Here is an 18,716-nt window from a genome sequence, read left to right as displayed (position 1 = left end):
TGAAAAGCCGACATTGACCAAATGTTTACATTGCTTTCCGGAGACCACCCGGCCATCGGCCAGAGAACTGCCGATTTGAATCCAGTTTCGCTTTTTATTTATACTGAAAAACAAAAGAAACATGCGGCAATCTAAAAATCTGGAAAGAATAGCACGTGAAAGTCGGGCAAATTAAATTAAATACACATGCGACTCCCATTTGTAACTTGTAGATATTAACATTTAGACAGCATATAAAAAATTTTAAGGAGCGAGCTGACTGAGAAGCCTGTCGAAAAAAGCCTTTTGCAGACATACACAAAAAGCATACATACATACACACAAACATTTTTGCTTTTATATTTATAGATTACTAGCGGGTTACCCGGCGTTGCCCGGGTGTTTGGCGGTGTGTATGTAGGAAAGTGTGACCCTGTTTTAATATTATTAAAAAAACACGATTTTAAGAAAAATTTGGAAAAACCAATACAAAGCAAAACAGCGAACAAACGTAAAAAAAAAAAAAAAAAGGTGTGAAAGAGAAAAAAAAAAGTTTAGGTAGAAAGACAGGCTCGAACCTAAAACATCGAGTCTAAGGCGGGGAAAAATGCCTGACACGTTACCCCTACACCAAAGAGACATACAACTGAGAACGGATAAAATTAAACCTTTAAAAACACTTGCAGGTGGTTTTAAACTAACGTCAACGTTTTCTAGGTCAAACATGACGTCATTGTCGTAGTAGCAGGATGAGAGAAAATGAAGGAACGATTTTTTCGGCACCCCTCCCTGTACAAAACTGATGATTTTAGGGTGAAGAAATTAATGTTTTTAGCCAATTTTTCGATATTTGTCGGGCGAAGCTTGGAACTTTAAATTATACCTATCTGGCGAAAATCCGTGACCGTGTTGAAATTTTTTACGAGACATACAAAGACACATACATACATACATACATTTTCGCTTTTCTATATATAGATTAAGTTGGTGTAAAAATAATGTCATTTTTGATGTTCAACTTCATGTGAAAAACATTTTTGCACCAACCTAATAGTAGGTTGTCCGGCCGTAAAATACACTTAAATATTTTAATTTATGCAGATTTTCTATTAGAAGAGCAAATTCTCAATTGATTATTATATTGTACCCGATGTATATAGTAATGATTTCAAAAGTTTAAATCAAAATGACTTCAGTGCCATCAGCTGGAATCGAAACCAAAGCATTCAGTGTTCCATCCATGGTTGATATTTAGTGCTTCAGCCTTTGTTGTTACTGTTTGAGCTATCGTCAGTTGAATAATAAAGGCTAAAAATTAAGTGACTTCAAGCTAAATTTATGCATGCTCAGAAATTAGTCGATTTATTCCTGCTGAGGTCACCTTTTCCTTTTTTTTTTTTTTTTTAATCATGACCTCTAAGCAACTAGTCTTGTAGACTAAAACTAAAATCTAGAATGTGCTATAGGTCCAAATACCCTATATATCAAATGTTAACTCTGCCGACCAAATATCCAGAGAGAAGTTTGATGACTTTTTGCACATGCACTTACAAAGTCACCTTATATATATATTTATTTGTTTATTTCAATGTGCTAGAATGTTTTCATCTTAAACTCTACACAATTATGCAGAATATAGAAACTATGCATAAAAAGAATTAAACAATAGTGAAATGAAACCAATTATCTAATAAGAAACCACAAAAGATGAATAAGTAATTAACACTCATTTTTTTCAAAGGAATATGCAAATTAGTTAACTTTCAATATAATAGCTTGCATATCCATGACTGAGTATATTAAGAAGTTTATTTTGATAATTTTTAAATATAAAAAGTAGGCTTTTAATTACAATGTCAGAGTAAAAAAAAAAGTCAACATTACAGGTATATATAGCTAGGTCTGGGCAGTCCTCAGAACTAGTGAGTTCCCCTGGGGCTAACCACCCAAGGAGGTTGAATAAATCTCGTTAGGGTCAAGCTATTGTCATTAGTAATACAGAAGTAGGTACTCCTTCTTTCAAAGTGGCAAATGTGACTTGTTCGGCCCCAAATAATTTTAATGTTGCTCTCTTGTGGAGCTTCATTATGTAAAACTTGTAATATTCTTATAACATCTAAAGAATATAAATCAAACGTGACTAAAAAAAATTAATCCTGTACTTAATTATTCTAAAGAAGATTTGTCATGTAGGTCACAAAATTTAGTTTACCTGTTGTCCTGTAAAAATTTTAATCTATAGTACCTAGGGAAACCATAATGCCTCTGAATAAACGTATGAATTTGCACTAGATCCAATATCTGGAACATTTTTTTTCTTGTGATTAAGGGAGGTGTTCTTTGATCAACACTACTGAGGAGCTATGATTTAATATACTGTTTTATTTTTAAAACGTCGAAACAGTGTTTCATGGTAAACAACTGATGATCCCTTAAATTAACATTGTGACTATTGTGAATTCGAGAGAGCAAGTTGATACAGTGATTGCAGGTGATTAAATGACTTACTGACTAAACAGTTTTCCAATGAATGATAAAAAAAGATATAAAAATTAAATAATTTTTTTTATATAATTTTAAAGGTTAAAAAAAAACTTCAAAGACTGTGTGTATATATATATATATATATATATATATATATATATATATATATATATATATATATATATAAAACTTTTTCATAACTCTCTCTCTCTATCTCTATCTATATATATATATATATATATATATATATATATATATATATATATGAGAGAGAGATATGAAAAAGTTATAATATCCAGCATAAGAATTTCAATTTAACTGCTAGTATTAAGGCAGATACTCAATGATAAAAATAGAGCATAGTAATAGCTAAATATGTTAAAATAATTATTTTTTGTTTGTGTGTGTGTTTTTTTTATAAAGAGATTACCACATATCAAGTCTGGATAAAGGTTAATAATAGTGTAGTAATTGTTTGTGGTGGAAATTTGGTATAAATATATTTAATTTAAAGACCCAGTAGATAGTTTAAACTTCCTTATTTTTAGAAATTTCAGAATAATAAAATTCTTTTCTAAAGTGAAAAAGACAAAAAAAAAATCTTAAAATTTACTAAAAAGTTGATCACAAATTGAGTAGAAGCTAAAATTAAAGTTGTATACTTTTTATTATATTGTATTATTATTATTGTATGTTTTTATATTATTTGAAAATTATATAGATTTGATATCTTATCTCCTTCACAAAATTCAGCAATTTCTTACCATATAGACAATTTAAATTATTTAACAAAGCACAATGAAGGTCATTCTTCTAGTATGAAATATGAGCTGATGCAGATTAAGTCTTGAGAAAAAAACCCTAAACTCGAGGGGAAAAAAAAACTAGAAAGTTAGTATGAATGAAAAAACATCATCCAATAATTCTTATGTTGGATATGTAAGACATTAAAATCTTCAAAATGAAGAACAAAAATAATGAACTAGTTACTCTATAATTTTCTTTAAAAAATGCTGAATAATAAAAATAAAGAGAAAAGCTTGAAACAAGTGGTTCCTCTTTGTTATCGTAACAAAATTGAAATATTGAATTCCAAGTGGGACGAATGGTATGTACTGAATAGTCATGTCACAGTAATGAATGTATCCGAAAATTATGAAAAGCGATAAGGTAAAAAAAATTAATTATTAATAGAAAAAAAATGTTGGAAGACAATTAGCTAAATTAAGTTTTGCCAAAAAAAAAAAAAAAAAAAAATCAGAAAAAGAAACCGGAGAGTTTGAAAAGTAACAAAGAGAGGTAAATCTTTTCTCAAAACTGAAAATCTTTGGTCAATTTAGCAAATTTCGCTACAATAATGAAAAAGAACCAAATAATAAATCAAAAGGAGGTTATTTCAAATCAATTGAGAATATGGAGTGGGGGGGGGGTGTAATAATTTTTTTGTGTTTTTTTTTTTTTAATTTTTTTTTTTACTTTTCTGAAATTAATATTAAGTAAATTTTTTCTTTTAGTTTTATTTTAAAATTAATTTAAAAAAATCTTTTTTTTTAAATAAGCTGACTTTAAATCTGTTCAGATTTTAAATTTCAAATTCCTCTTAATAAATCATAGACAATTCTATGATATAAATTTTTCAAGGCAGACAATTTCAGCTGATTGTACATAAGATTGGAAATCTAATTGTAGAAAGTATATTAAAGCAAAATTGAAAATATAAATTTAATGGAAAGTTAATCTTAAAATTTCACCTAAAAGCTTGTTTGAAAAGGCCTCAAAATTTAGTATTTTATAATTTATTAAACCAGGAAATTACAGGATTTAATTCTAACATGTTAATTTATACCTTAGTTATTAATTTAAAAAATTAAGGTGAATTATTTCTTTATGTAGTTCAGAGAGATTAAAGGCATTATATGATATAATTTACGTCCAACTTCTAGAGCAAATGAAGTATGGCGATGACTAATCCCTATTAATCCGTAATTGTGCTTAGGACGGATATCGTAATATTTAGTTTGCTACATCTTAATAAAGGTTAATACAAAATTTCAGCTAAATGGGGCCAGTAATTTCTGAGAAAAAGTGGAACAAATAGACAGACTATGAGAAATATAATTTAGATATAATGTGTAAGAGGAGTAAATATCTAAGAGCAAGATTCATATTATTTTAAAGGTTTAAGTAGGACAAAGTTCAAAGGTTGATATACGAGGTTTAGTTATTAAATGAAATTGCAGGGAAGATGGGAGTGGAGAAGATGAAAAAAAATGGGAGTTAGGAAATGTTTAATAAAATTAGAGTATATTAGGTTCTTATGTTGAATATTAAAAAAAAAAAAAAAAAAAAAACAATAGAATTCGGAAATAGACTCTGATTAAGAAAAGAGAGAGAAAATGTAGAAACAGAATTATAATTCTCAGAACTTTTGTCAAGCCACACGCATAAAGGGTTAATAATTATTAAGCCTCGCTAAGGGATAGAAATTTAGGTTGTAGCTGGTGATGACACAGAAAATTCTAGAAGAAATGTATAGAGGTCAAGCGATTAGGTTTAACATAGATGCCAGGTTGAGAAATATATATATATTCAGACTAAAATTGTACCACGGTTAAGGAAAGATTAAATAGATAGAAAAATACCCCAAAAGATTGGGGGAGAAGTTACAGAAGATAGATAATATAAGCTGAAGACAACAATGTAGAATGAGAGCTTTTATATTTTTTTAAGGATAATAATATGTATAAAGTTTAACTCTAAAATTTTAGACATTTTTCTATCAGGAAAACATGTAATGGCTTATATTTCTCCAAGGAAATACATGAAAATGATACTTTTCTGGCATTTGAAATGGTTTGTTTTAGCTTTTCTGGCATTTGAAACGGTTTGTTTTAGCTTTTTCTGGCATTTGAAATGGTTTGTTTTAGCTTTTTCTGGCATTTGAAATGGTTTGTTTTAGCTTTTTCTGGCATTTGAAATGGTTTGTTTTAGCTTTTTCTGGCATTTGAAATGGTTTGTTTTAGCTTTTTCTGGCATTTGAAATGGTTTGTTTTAGCTTTTTCTGGCATTTGAAATGGTTTGTTTTAGCTTTTTCTGGCATTTGAAATGGTTTGTTTTAGCTTTTTCTGGCATTTGAAATGGTTTGTTTTAGCTTTTTCTGGCATTTGAAATGGTTTGTTTTAGCTTTTTCCGGCATTTGAAATGTTTTTTTAATTGTTTATTCATATCGACTCTGTACTTTTCTTGTGTGATTAGTCAATAAAGTAATTTTGTATTGTGGTTGTTGAGTGTTGAATGTTTTATCAATTGTGACATATAAATTCTTTTTTTTTTTCTTTCAGGTATCCAGGTGTCCATATTGAAAACTTTTCATCATCTTGGCGCAATGGTTTGGGCTTCAATGCCCTCATACATTCCCACAGGTAAGGATAATATTTTTCAGGTAGATGCAAAAAGGTTATGGCTGATATGGACTGACAATATCAACCATCTAAGTGTGGTATATGTAAAAATTGTACATTAGCAGGAAGACCCAATATTGCTTGAGATTTATTCATTATGCTCTTAACACTCAATTGTTTTTTTTTTTTTTTAATTGTTACAACCCCTTTCCTCTCCCCCTCTAATGTAGTCTGAAGAAACTGAAGTGTTGGGTTTTAGTTGAAAGCCATTTTAGTTTCAGAAGAAAAGAAGAAATCTTGTTCCAAACAAAGTGGCACTTGTTAATCCAGAGAAGGTTTGAATTGTGAAAGTTAAGACGAAGAATAGGGTTTTCAGTTGGATAGCCAATCCGTAGAAGTTTTGAATTGTAAAAGTCTGCAGATGAAGAACAAAATTTTTTCTTGGAGACATGAAAAATTATGTGTGGGAATTCTAAGAGATCCGGTATATTTTATGGAGTGATTCCGGTTTTTGATTGGTTGTTAGCATAGCATAGCTGCATTTGATTAGTCAATTCTTATCACACCAGTTTATATAAAGTTTAATGATTTAAATTCTCTAGATTAAAATACACATAAAAATATATTCAAGTTAAAAATTTATTGTTTGAAACAAGGAATATATGGAAAAGAATTATATTTATTTCCTTAATAACATGAATTCATTGCTGAACATTTTGCTTAATTGCATTTCATTTCCTCTGATGATATGAGCTATTATTGAAAATCCATGGATTAAAGAAATAAATATAATTCTTCTCCATATATTCCTTGTTTCAAACAATAAATTCTTAACTTGAATATATGTTTATATATATTTTCATCTACAGAATTTAACTTTAATCATTAAACTTATATGTTGCTCTATTTTTATATATTGAGGTTTCCCTTTTTGGCTAGGAATGTCATGAAAGTATTACCTCAATGAAATATCTGACAGGACAATTCACTTGATTTCTGATCTGTGACTTATCTCTCACACACACACACACACACACACACACACACACACACACACACACACACACATATATATATATATATATATATATATATATATATATATATATACTAGCATTTCAGCCCAGCATTGCCTGCGTGTTTGGAGGTGTGTATTGAGAAGAAAAAAAAAAAGTGGTAGTAGGAAGGCCAGCTCGAACCTGTACTGCGAAGGAGCAAAAGAATGGGAAAAAAACCTGACGTCTTTGCTGTTATGACCACCGCCAAACCGTAAGTGATGTAGGTTTAAATTGTCTAGATAATCGAAAAAAGGGGATGACTTTCGAAAACATTGTCGAACAAGTGACCCCTCCCTGTAGAAAAGTGCCCAGTTGAGGGTGAAGAAATTAATGTTTTTAGCCAATTGTTTTGTATTTGTCGTCTGAAGGGTCGAGCTTCAAAACGATACTAATCTTGTGAAAATTCGTCGCATCTGTTGAAAGTTTTAGGCAGACATGCAAACATACATACATTTGTATATTGGTAGCTCAAATTTTCGACCCAAACCAATTAAAAAGCTTGCCCTATCTCTGAATACCCTTTATGTATCATTTCAAATGTTTAGACCAGAAATTGTCTGAGTAATTTGGTAGAGACCGCAGAGGTAAAATTTTTTAAACTTTGACCCCTATTATGACCCCTTAACATTTATTGTTTTCGGCTCAAATCAAGTTATTAAGTTAGATCAATGTCCAAGGAGCCTATATCTAAAATTTCAAGTGTTTAGTCCCAAAATTGTCGAGAAGTTTGGTAGAGTTCTCAAAGTTTAAATCGTTGCACTTTGACCCCTTAACAGGCAAATTTCTGGCCGAAAACGTATTACGAAGATTTTCCCAAATCTCAGTACCCTGTATATCAAATTTCGAGTCTGTAGACTGAAAATTGACAGAGTTATTGCATAGGGAAATAAATGTACACACACACACACGCACACACTTTCACTTTTATAGATATATAAAACCTTTCAATTTTTTGGATTCGTACCTTGTTAATTATATAAAAAATATTGCAACAGTTGGAAAACTCTGAATCAGTGTCTTATACATATGTCTTAAATTTCATTAAAATCAAATATATGTATTTGAAGTTTTAAAGAGGTTCTGTCCCAATAGATCACTTAAAAGTGAGGCATGTCAATATTCAGAAAGGTAACATAGGGATTCAGGACGGATTTCATTGGCTTCCCCGTATAATTTCATACAGATCATATACATTTTATCAAAGTATGGCACAATGGCTGAATCCTTAGAAAATGACTTTTAGTTTGTATTAGAATGGCACCGAAAGTAGATGAAAGGTTACATTTAATGTTAGCAAGACAATACATCTTTCTTTTAACAATTATAAGAAACCTTTTTAATTAAGGCAAGTAGAAAGCGGATCTTGGGTTTACTTTCAGCAGCCGCATAACTCTCGTTAATCTTTATTTTGTCCTTTAGTCCTCACATTCCATAGGCAATGTTTCTGACAAAAGGGGTGAACAATTGCTGTTTTTTGGATCAGAATCACTTCTCCCTTCATTTTTTTTTGCATTCCTTGTGAACTGAACCTGCTACCTCAACTGTTTTACATCTACTAACCCAAGAACACTAGCCCCTAATCAGTCGTAGTTTGCCTTGTTTAAAGAAAAAAAATTGAATTTAAGGAATCTTAATTGGTATCTAATGATGATGGATGAAGTTCTATACAAATCTGAAATTAATTTTTGTATGAGTGGTTGTGTGTATATTAAGCCTATCTCTGGCCAGGTGTTAATTCCCCTTTCTCTTAAATTGGTTCTCTTAAATTGTTTTTATTTGTCTGTAAGCTGAACCTGCTACCTCAATTGATCTACATCTACTAACCAAAGAACTTTAACCCATTTTTTTTTCAATATAGCCATACTATTGAACTTTACTGTTCTACATACATCTCCTTATACTGTCCAGATTTGGTCTTCCGCTGAGGTTATCAGATCTAAGCCTGTCTTTAAGATTCACATTACTTTTCCATCATATTTTAAAATGGGAGGTTGTGTCATATTATGCCCACAGATTCCAAATTAAAATATGCCAAAGAAAATAAAGTTTGGGTAATATTTATTTGATGTCTTTTAATTATTGATAGAATTTCACAAAAAATCAGATGTATCTGAATTTTTACATAGGGTTGCCACTACCTTCACTCCCTTGCATAAAACTAAATTTAGCTCACATTACCTACCCTTACATCTAGTAGCTATGTTCCATCATTTATAATGATCAGTTAATTAGTTTAAAATGCTATACAAACAACTATATAAACATACCTGACTTTATATATAAAATAACGTTTTGATTTACTGGACTGTTCCCAATCATTTTGTTAAAATTTAACATTTTTACTAATCTTAAAGTTGTTGTTGGTACATGTTTATTAAATGATCATTTCCTTTCCTTTCAATCAGACCCGACCTGATTGCATATGAAGAACTAATTCCATCAGAACATATCCAAAATCTGAATACTGCTTTTAATGCCGCAGAAAAAATGGGCATACCAAAAATGCTCGATGCAGAAGGTAAGAATTTTCTTAATATCTGGGAATAGGTAGTGTTGCGAGTTCAGAAATAACTGTAAGATCATTTTTTTATTTATTTATTTATTTATTTTTTTTCAGTTTTCTTTAGAAGGAAGTAGTTGGGTAGACAAAACACTCAAGACTTGGTAGAGCAGTTGGTTATTTCCATCAGCTGCCTAGCAAGCCTGAGCAAACTTTGTGGGAATCACGGGGTCGGTAAATGCAGAAGCACCAAGAACAAACTTATTACCCCCCCCCCAAAAAAAAAAAAATGTTTTTTTTTTGTCTAAATTTAGACATGAAAATAATTTGCTACTTAAGTCTTGATTAAGTAATAATAAAAACAATCAAAATTCATAATACTATATATTGATAACGTGTATATATATATATATATATATATATATATATATATATATATATATATATATATATATATATATAAACGCTGTTCTTAATATAATTTTATATTACTAAATAAGAATTGTAGAATGGAAAATAACTTGGAATTAGTGATTTAAAAAAAGTAGTAAATAGATAAATTAAAATATAGATTTAGCATAATGGTTAGTGTTTGCAAATGTGCTGGAAGACCCAAGCTCGGTCCTCGATCAAGTCATTCTAAACACTCAGCATTATAAGGTAAAGAATAAAAAAAAATGTAGTAGTCTTTCAGTTTTGTTACAGTAGTAACAAATAATTGCAAATGGTAACAAAGTCATAAACAGTTCTAAATAAATTTTTGTAAAAAAACAAAAATACAGGAAAATCTTTTTGATGTACGTATATCTAACGAAAATGTTATATTCCAAAAGTCGCGTAGATTGATCAAGTAGTTTTTTTCTTTTTTAAATAAGAAAATCAAATTTTATGCAGAAAGTGAGAATGATGTCTTCTTGATTTGCTGAATATAATAAAGCATTGTAATGGCTACAATATATTCTTAATCACTGAAAATCATAAATAAAATAAATGATATTCTGTGTAAAATAATTTGGAATATGAGATCTTTGTTCTGTGATAGTTATGTATATCAAAGATTTTTCTGTATTTTTGTTTTTTCGATTCGGTTGAACTCTTGATATTAACTAAAGTTTTAAAAATATTTCTCCTGGTGGAATGATAACTAAATTTCATTACTTCCACTAGCAAAAATCTGCTCCCTTGTTAGTTGAATATTTTTTTATCATGTATATGACAAAAGGGCGCTTGTACAGTTCAATCAAGACATTAAAAAATGAAAATATCAAAAAAAGGTTATAATGTATGTATCCGTTATGGAATGAAGTTCTAAAAAAAATTTTCACCTAATTTCATCAAGTAGGTTTTTTTTTTTTTTTTTTTTTTTTTTTTTTACAGCGTTAAAAACAATTTGTTATGATACTGAGCAAAAGGTCTGATTTTTAGGAAGAAAAGCTAGTAATAAAGATGGGGGCGGGAGTCTCGGCACTTTACATTGAGGTATCTCTCCGTGGCGGGTTAAAAATTTCCATAATGGCTGACGTCAACACACTGTCATAAAAACATGTTTTGTCCACTGTAAAAAAACCTACTTGATCAAATTAAATCAGATTTTTTTTTTTTTTTCGAAGATCTTCAATCCAAAACGGATATGTACAATATAACCTTTTTATCGATATTTTCATTTTTTAATGTCTTGATTAAACTGTACAAGTACCGACAAAAGAAAACACGCTACATTAACTCCCAAATGAGGAAGTTGGTCACATGACAACAGATGCTACACTTCTTGCCCTCTCCTAAAAAAGGAGATAATAATGCCTGGGAGCATGGTTTTATGACAATGGAATACATTACACTATTCCCCACTCCTTGAAAAGTAGATAATTATCCCCGAAAAAATGGTATCATAGCAATAAAAACAGATTACCTGCTTCCTTCTTGGAATATGACAAGAGAACAGATATTACATACCGTTATCCCTGAATTGAAATGGTACATTAGTCTGAAATTGTATGATAAACTAAATTTAGCATTAAAAGTAATAGCATAGTTTTTAACTTGCTATATAGGAATAATAGTAGTTTTTGACTTGCTATATAGGAATAATAACATAGTTTTTAACTTGCTATATAGGAATAATAGCATAGTTTTGACTTGCTATATAGGAATAATAACATAGTTTTTGACTTGCTATATAGGAATAATAACATAGTTTTTGACTTGCTATATAGGAATAATAACAGTTTTTGACTTGCTATATAGGAATAATAGCATAGTTTTTGACTTGCTATATAGGAATAATAACATAGTTTTTGACTTGCTATATAGGAATAATAGCATAGTTTTTGACTTGCTATATAGGAATAATAATAGCAGTAATAATAGTAATAGCATAATTAGGAATAATAATAGCAGTAATAGGAGTAATAGCATAATTAGGAATAATAATAGCAGTAATAGGAGTAATAGCATAGTTTTTGACTTGCGATATAGGAATAATAGCATAGTTTTTGACTTGCGATATAGGAATAATAGCATAGTTTTTGACTTGCGATATAGGAATAATAGCATAGTTTTTGACTTCAATATAGGAATAATAGCATAGTTTTTGACTTGCGGTATAAGAGTAACAGTATATTTTGGGCTTCAGTCATAAATCAATTCTCTATTAGTAATAAATACTGACAATTTATGAAGTTTACACTCTCATGTTTTCTCCTCCAGATGTGGATGTTCAAAAACCAGATGAGAAAGTCATTATGACTTATGTGTCGGCCTTCTACCATTATTTTGCAAAATTAAAAACTGAAATGACTGGTGGCAAAAGAATTGCAAAGGTACGTTTTTTTTCTTTTTTTTTTTTTTTTAACTGTTAAAGATTTGTATGCAACTTGTACTTAGTTGTACTTCAATCGGCTTTCATTGGAATTGGGCTTAAACACTATCTAGTGAGCATAGCAGGTCTTTGATAGCTGTGTTTCATTATCTCTGGTCTACGGAAGCCTCAGTTATAATTTTGGAGCCCGTCTCTTGTCCAGTGTCAGAGACCATAAACATGGCTGTCAGGCATAGTTTCTTTATCCACTTTGACTGTTGAAAACTGTTTTTTTATTTGACTATCGTTTTATTGTGGCAAATGCTCAACTTAACTCCAATCCATGGTTCTCCCCTTGGAAAACGTTAAAAAAAAAAACCCAAAAAACACTCAACTAGCTACAACCACTATATATGATTTTCCCCACTCTCTATCTGTGCCTAAATTGAAAACAGATTCCATAAACAAAGCCTCTTTCCCAGAACTGCCCGTCTGTGGAAGACTGTTCTGCTTGCTTGCTTCCCCTTTGAATACAACATAGTAACCTTCACAACCAACTTAAACAAGTTCTTGTGGAGTTGTCCCCATAAATAATCAAATTCTATCCAGTTTACATCATTAATGATTGGTGTACTACCAACTTACATTCATTAACCCTTATCCTTGAGTGGCTATCGGGTCTTGATAAGTGGTGACTCTCAAGTAGAAGCAAAAAAAAAAAAAAAAAGACTACGTTTTTTTTTTTTTTTTTGCTATTCAAGCATGGGTATTGGGACCACAGCAGTTTCTTCACATTAGATGAGCATGACCTAGCCAACAAATGTGTCTGGTTACAAGGAAGTGGGGAAAGGATGGCAAAATTGTTGGACTTAGAAAAGAATATATGTGTATGCTTTGTATAAAAACAATTTTATTGACCCACGTGTGATTTATGTGGTCATCCCATTCATATAATGAGCGCATTTACACGTATACATGTATATCAATGATTGAAAAAAACAACGTAATTTCTAAATCAATCTGGTTATTGAATTAAGAGTATTGAATATTTATACTGCAATTTACTTTTTAGGAGCGTCTGGGTGGGTAAAAAATTATAGTGCCAAAATTTTACCTAATTCGTAATTTGCCATCGTGATGCCACTCAAAAATCAAGAAGAATAAAAATCATTTACTTAAAATCAGGTGTATAAAAAACTATTTATATTACTTGTATTGATCGGACTAGTGGTCTCATCTTCAGTATTATTTGTGCAACGTTTCAGTCGGTTTGGCCTTCAACCATCTTCAGGCATGTTAGTTGTTGTTTGGAAAAGAAAGAAGTTACTGGTTCTGTAGATATTTTTGTATTCTTGGAGTTAATCTCTGTTTTCTGGCTGTGGTTAAGGATGTGTGAAAAAATTGGTTGAGAAAGATTGGCAGGGGATTATCTCCCTTCCCTCCCTGAAATTTTAAGGTGTACAATTTTTGTATTTTTTCTACAATTAGAGGTTCCCAAATGCTATTAATTTCTAAGCATGGTCTGCCTAGTAATTTTTCTTTTTTAGTATATGTGCTGCCTCTCTGAGTTGCTTGACTCTATCTTGCTAAAAAAAAAAAAAGAAAAATTACTAAGTAGACCAAGCTTAGAAATTAATAGCATTTGGGAGTTTCTAATTGTAGGAACAAAAAAAAAAATTGTACACCTTTAAAATTTTGGAGATAGAAGGGAGATAATTCCCTGTCGCTCTTTATTAGAGTTGCCTCCCTTTTGTCAACCAATTTTTTCACATATACGAAACCACAATCATAAAACAGAGACTTACTCCAAGAATACAAAAATATCTATGGAGCCAGTAACTTTTCTTACTTTTCCAAACAATAACCAACATGCTTGAGGACGGTCGAAGGCCAAACCGAAAAAAACGTGCACAAATAACACTCAAGATGAGAACAATTATCCGATCAATACAAATAATATAAGCAATTAACCCTCCTTTACCCCATTAGAAAAAAAGGAACTTATCAACTTTGAAAGAAAATAAATGAATATGGGCATGATTACAAAACCTGAAAATTAGAAAAGAAGTCGCAATTGTTTTCTTTTCGTTCTGCCATCTTTGAATTTTAATGTAGAGTGATCAACGCTAAATTAAAAAGTTGTAATCATATGGTTACAATTAACATAAAGAATATTTTATTATTTTATTAATTTATTATTTAAAATTACTCTATATTTATTTTCTTCGATAATATTCATAATGGTCAAATCTAGAATGTATGTACTTAGGTTTATTTTATATGAATCTAAATATCAAATCTATTGATTTGTGTACGATAATTACTATTGATTAGTTAGATTTAATCTTTAACTATGATCTTCTGTTATTACATGAATAAATATTTTTATGTATATTTCCACATCTGAACAGATTTCTGTTATTGCCATTTAGTTAGATTTAATTAGCAGTATTATAATTTACATTATTAGGACAGATTTCCTTATTTATTTCAATAAATTTCTTTTTCTCCGTCCAAGGGAGACAATTTACTTTCAGAAGTATAGTTGGTTGTTTCCCTTTACATAATCTAATTTTATTCTTTAGATTTTCTGAGTTATATAACTCTGTAGACTGCCCGACTGTGCTTACTAGAATCCTTTCTTATCATAACTATCGGATGATTCCATCTTTTAAAAAAGGGATAACAGGTGAATATCTGTGGATGTATGGGCATGGCTAAATAATGAGGGTGGAGAATTGTATGTTTTGGTTTTGATTCTAGCTGATGGCACCCAAGTCATATATATATATTTTTAGTTTTGATCTCACTACTATGAATTAGGTTCAATATAATAATCGATACAGAATTGTCTCTATAATAGTAAATACGTAATTGGCATGAATTAAAATATCATATTTAAGCGTATCCTACGACACAGCAATGCAGGGCTGTTTGCAACTTGTGTGTGTGTATAAAATAAAATATGCAAGCAAAACTTAGGATAAAGAATGATGATGGAGAAATGTATTCGAGCTGATAGCACCCAAGTAATATATATAATATCTACCCCAAATATATATATTTAGTTTTGAGCTCATTACTATATATCGGGTTCAATATAATAACTATAGAGCAGTCATTCCCAACGTGGGGCGCATGCCCCACCGGTGAGGCATGGCAATATTTTGGTTGGGCATGGGCAGGGCATGCACCCTTGGGCTTACTATACCAAAGATTTTTCATTTTAAAAAATTTGATATTTTCGCATCTCAGTTCTCTATTATATGTTTAAAATTTAAAACTTTATTTAAATGTCCTTTCGTTTTAAAATTTTTCTCTTTCATTGATGCCATGTTCTTTGGAACCTTGTTTAGATACAAGTTAATGGCCTTTTAAGCTTACTTCGCTGAATAACAGGGATTTTTAATAACAAAAATTAAATATCACTAAGGGGAGGCATCAGGATTTTAGAAATGCCTAGGTGGGGCATGGCCCAAAATAGGTTGGGAACCACCGCTGTAGAGACTTATCTCTATAATATGTAATCTGCATGAATTAAAATATAATATTTTAGCATATCTTACAATCGGGCAATGCCGGGCAGCCTGCTAGTGTATATATTTATAATATAAAGCTGGATGTCTGTGTGTGTGTCTTGTCACGAATAGGCTCCTATATGGTTGACTATTTTAAAAAACTGATTACATATAATGATAGAAGATGTATTGAGACACAGGAATAGTTATGTTTGATCTGGAAAAACGGTGGTTCATTAAAATTGTGGGGTCTGCGTTTGCACCTGGTCCACAAAGTATGGAAATAAAAAATTAAAAAACATTTCCAAGTGTTTTTGATATAGATGTACATAAGAATAGTTTGATAAGTATGTTTCAACTTAAATAGGGATGGTATAATAAAATTGTGGGGTCTGCGTTCGCGCCTGGCCTCTATAGAATGGAAATAGGCACAAACTTTAATAAAGACTTTTCATATCTATCTGCGTAAGTATACTTTGATAATTATGTTTCAGTTTGAAGAAATATGGTATAATAAAATTATGGCGTGTTCGTTCGCACCTGACCTCTATAGAATGGAAATATGTCACAAAGTTTAACAAGGTTTTTTAATATAGATCCACAGAATATTGTGATAAGTGTTTCAGTGTGAACAGGTATGACATATGTGGTTTATCTATTTTATTTTTACTTTCATCATATTTTGCTTTAGTTTTGATACCCCCAAATTCAACTCAAATTTACAACCCTTCCTTTTCATAACCTATCATCTTTAAATATAAAAGCGAAAATGTATGTATGTATGTATGTATGTGTGTTCGCTTTTTCTGTGTGTCTACAAAAGGCTTCTTTCAGAGAAGCGGTCGCTCGCTTCACAACTTTTTAAAACTTTTTATATCACATATAAATCTTAATATCTCACAGTTAACAACGAAGCTCGCCTGTCTATTTAATTTGCTCGATTTCGGGAAGATAAATATTCAATATTTGTCGCTCGCCGCATGTGGGTTAGTCTTTTTCCTATAACATCTTGGGGGGAAAAAAAGCGTTCAGCAGTAAATGAAATCCCGCAGTCAAACTTGACCTCATTAACTCATTAAAACGAGCAAATCACAAAGGGGAGGCATCAGGATTTTAGAAATGCCTAGGTGGGGCATGGCCCAAAATAGGTTGGGAACCACCGCTATAGAGACTTATCTCTATAATATGTAATCTGCATGAATTAAAATATAATATTTTAGCATATCTTACAACAGGGCAATGCCGGGCAGTCTGCTAGTGTATATATCTATAATATAAAGCTGGATGTCTGTGTGTGTGTCTCGTCACGAATAGGCTCCTATATGGTAATCCAGGTAATTAAATAAATTCAAACGTGTTTCCGTAAGCATGTCGCGGTGGGGCAATGGTTAACGTCGCATGTTTTTTTGTTCTGTTTTCACACTTTAATTTACAACTTTGCCTCAACGGTTCGGGTTCGATCCTCATACTTACTTTTTTTTTTTTTTTTTTTAAACCCCCCTACCCCACCCACACACACACACCTCCAAACACCCAGGCAACGCCGGGTACCCCTCGCTAGTACTTTCATAAATCAGTCCATTTTCTGTAGGCTGTTTTTGAACCCAGTCAACGACAAGTACTTTTGCTAGTATATGTATATATATATATATATATATATATATATATATATATATAATGGTTATTGTTTTCTAGAGGTTAAGTAACTAATAATCTGAGGTTATTATTTTCCAGTAGTTAAGTAACCAATGAAGTTTAACGAGGTTAATACAAGAGTGCTCAATACCAAAGTAGAGCAGGGTATACTCTTTATTTGTTTTTACATAAGCAGTAATATGTTGCTACACAATCATGATCATGTTTCGGTCAGCTAGTTACTAGTAACTAGAGACCTTGTCAGGTGATACAGCTTATATGAAAGCAGTTTGCGATGAAAATATTAGACCTTTTTCATAGGAAGTTCTGTCAAATGTTGTGAAAAATATTTTTCACAACATTTGATGGAACCTTCTGATATTAACTCCTAGTGACTAGGAAGACCTAAAAATTTCATTGCAAACTTTGCTTTCATATAAGTTGTATCACCTGAAGAGGTCTCTAGTTACTAGTAATTAGCTGACTGAAATATGCTTATAACTGTAGCAACATATTACTGCTTATGTAAAAACAAAGAGTGTGTGTGTGTGTGTATATATATATATATATATATATATATATATATATATTTCACTGATTGATCAGTTGACGTTAAAATAAAAGAAAGACACATTCTTAGTGATATATTCATCTTTAGGTGAATTAATGAAATTAAAAACTTTGGCAATTAATTAAAAAAATGTAAAAATAAATAAATAAAATTAAAAAATTTTTTCTTCTCCCCTCCAGATTATCAGCAATGCATTAACTCTTGAGAAAAATCAGGCGGCCTATGAGAGTCTTACCACCAAACTCCTCGATTGGATTAAGCTAAAAATCAAAGAACTCGACGATCGTAATTTTCCGAATTCTCTGGAAGGCATCAAAGAAAAATTGGTTGAATTCAAAAAATACAGAACTGTTGAAAAACCTCCAAAGTGAGTTGATTCAATTTGAAAGTTTCTTGCCATATAGACTTTTTTTTTTTTTTTACCTTTTAGCACTATATGAACCTGGATCTGTATTTAAACAATATACTAACTTTTGCTATCAAGATGTTTTTTTTTTTTTTTTATATATCTTTTTCGCATCTTTGCTTAAATTCATTTTTCCATGTTTGACATCTTTTATTTCTGTAAAATTTCTAACTGTAAAAAAAACATCCTTTTGCTTAAAATAAGGACATCTAAAAAGAATTGTTGTATCAACATTTTATATCTAAACATTTTTATTTTTCATATATTAATGTCTTGTCTGGACATATTTCAAGTACCAAATTCTTTTCTACTTGATGATTTTTCAAATATAAAAAATGTAAATGTTAAAATCTTAAAATGAATTTTC

The 18,716-nt window shown here is 30.6% G+C and overlaps 1 protein-coding gene across 3 annotated transcripts in view; it reads left to right on the top strand.

The window, feature by feature from the left end:
* LOC145263789 (spectrin beta chain-like) overlaps positions 1-18,716 on the top strand; it is a 532,547-nt gene that overhangs the window by 248,881 nt on the left and 264,950 nt on the right. For all 3 annotated transcript variants that reach the window (XM_080120846.1, XM_080120847.1, XM_080120845.1), the window contains exons 6-9: positions 5,805-5,885; positions 9,328-9,440; positions 12,129-12,241; positions 18,123-18,310. In XM_080120846.1, coding sequence (XP_079976972.1) covers positions 5,805-5,885; positions 9,328-9,440; positions 12,129-12,241; positions 18,123-18,310 — 495 coding nt within the window. The remainder of the gene's footprint in view (positions 1-5,804; positions 5,886-9,327; positions 9,441-12,128; positions 12,242-18,122; positions 18,311-18,716) is intronic.

Source organism: Euprymna scolopes, chromosome 39 (genome assembly GCF_053919585.1).
Source record: "Euprymna scolopes isolate OS-2025 chromosome 39, ASM5391958v1, whole genome shotgun sequence".
Taxonomy (NCBI): domain Eukaryota; kingdom Metazoa; phylum Mollusca; class Cephalopoda; order Sepiida; family Sepiolidae; genus Euprymna; species Euprymna scolopes.
The sequence above is the reverse complement of the archived record's forward strand: the minus strand, read 5'-3'. Positions and strand labels throughout refer to the sequence as shown.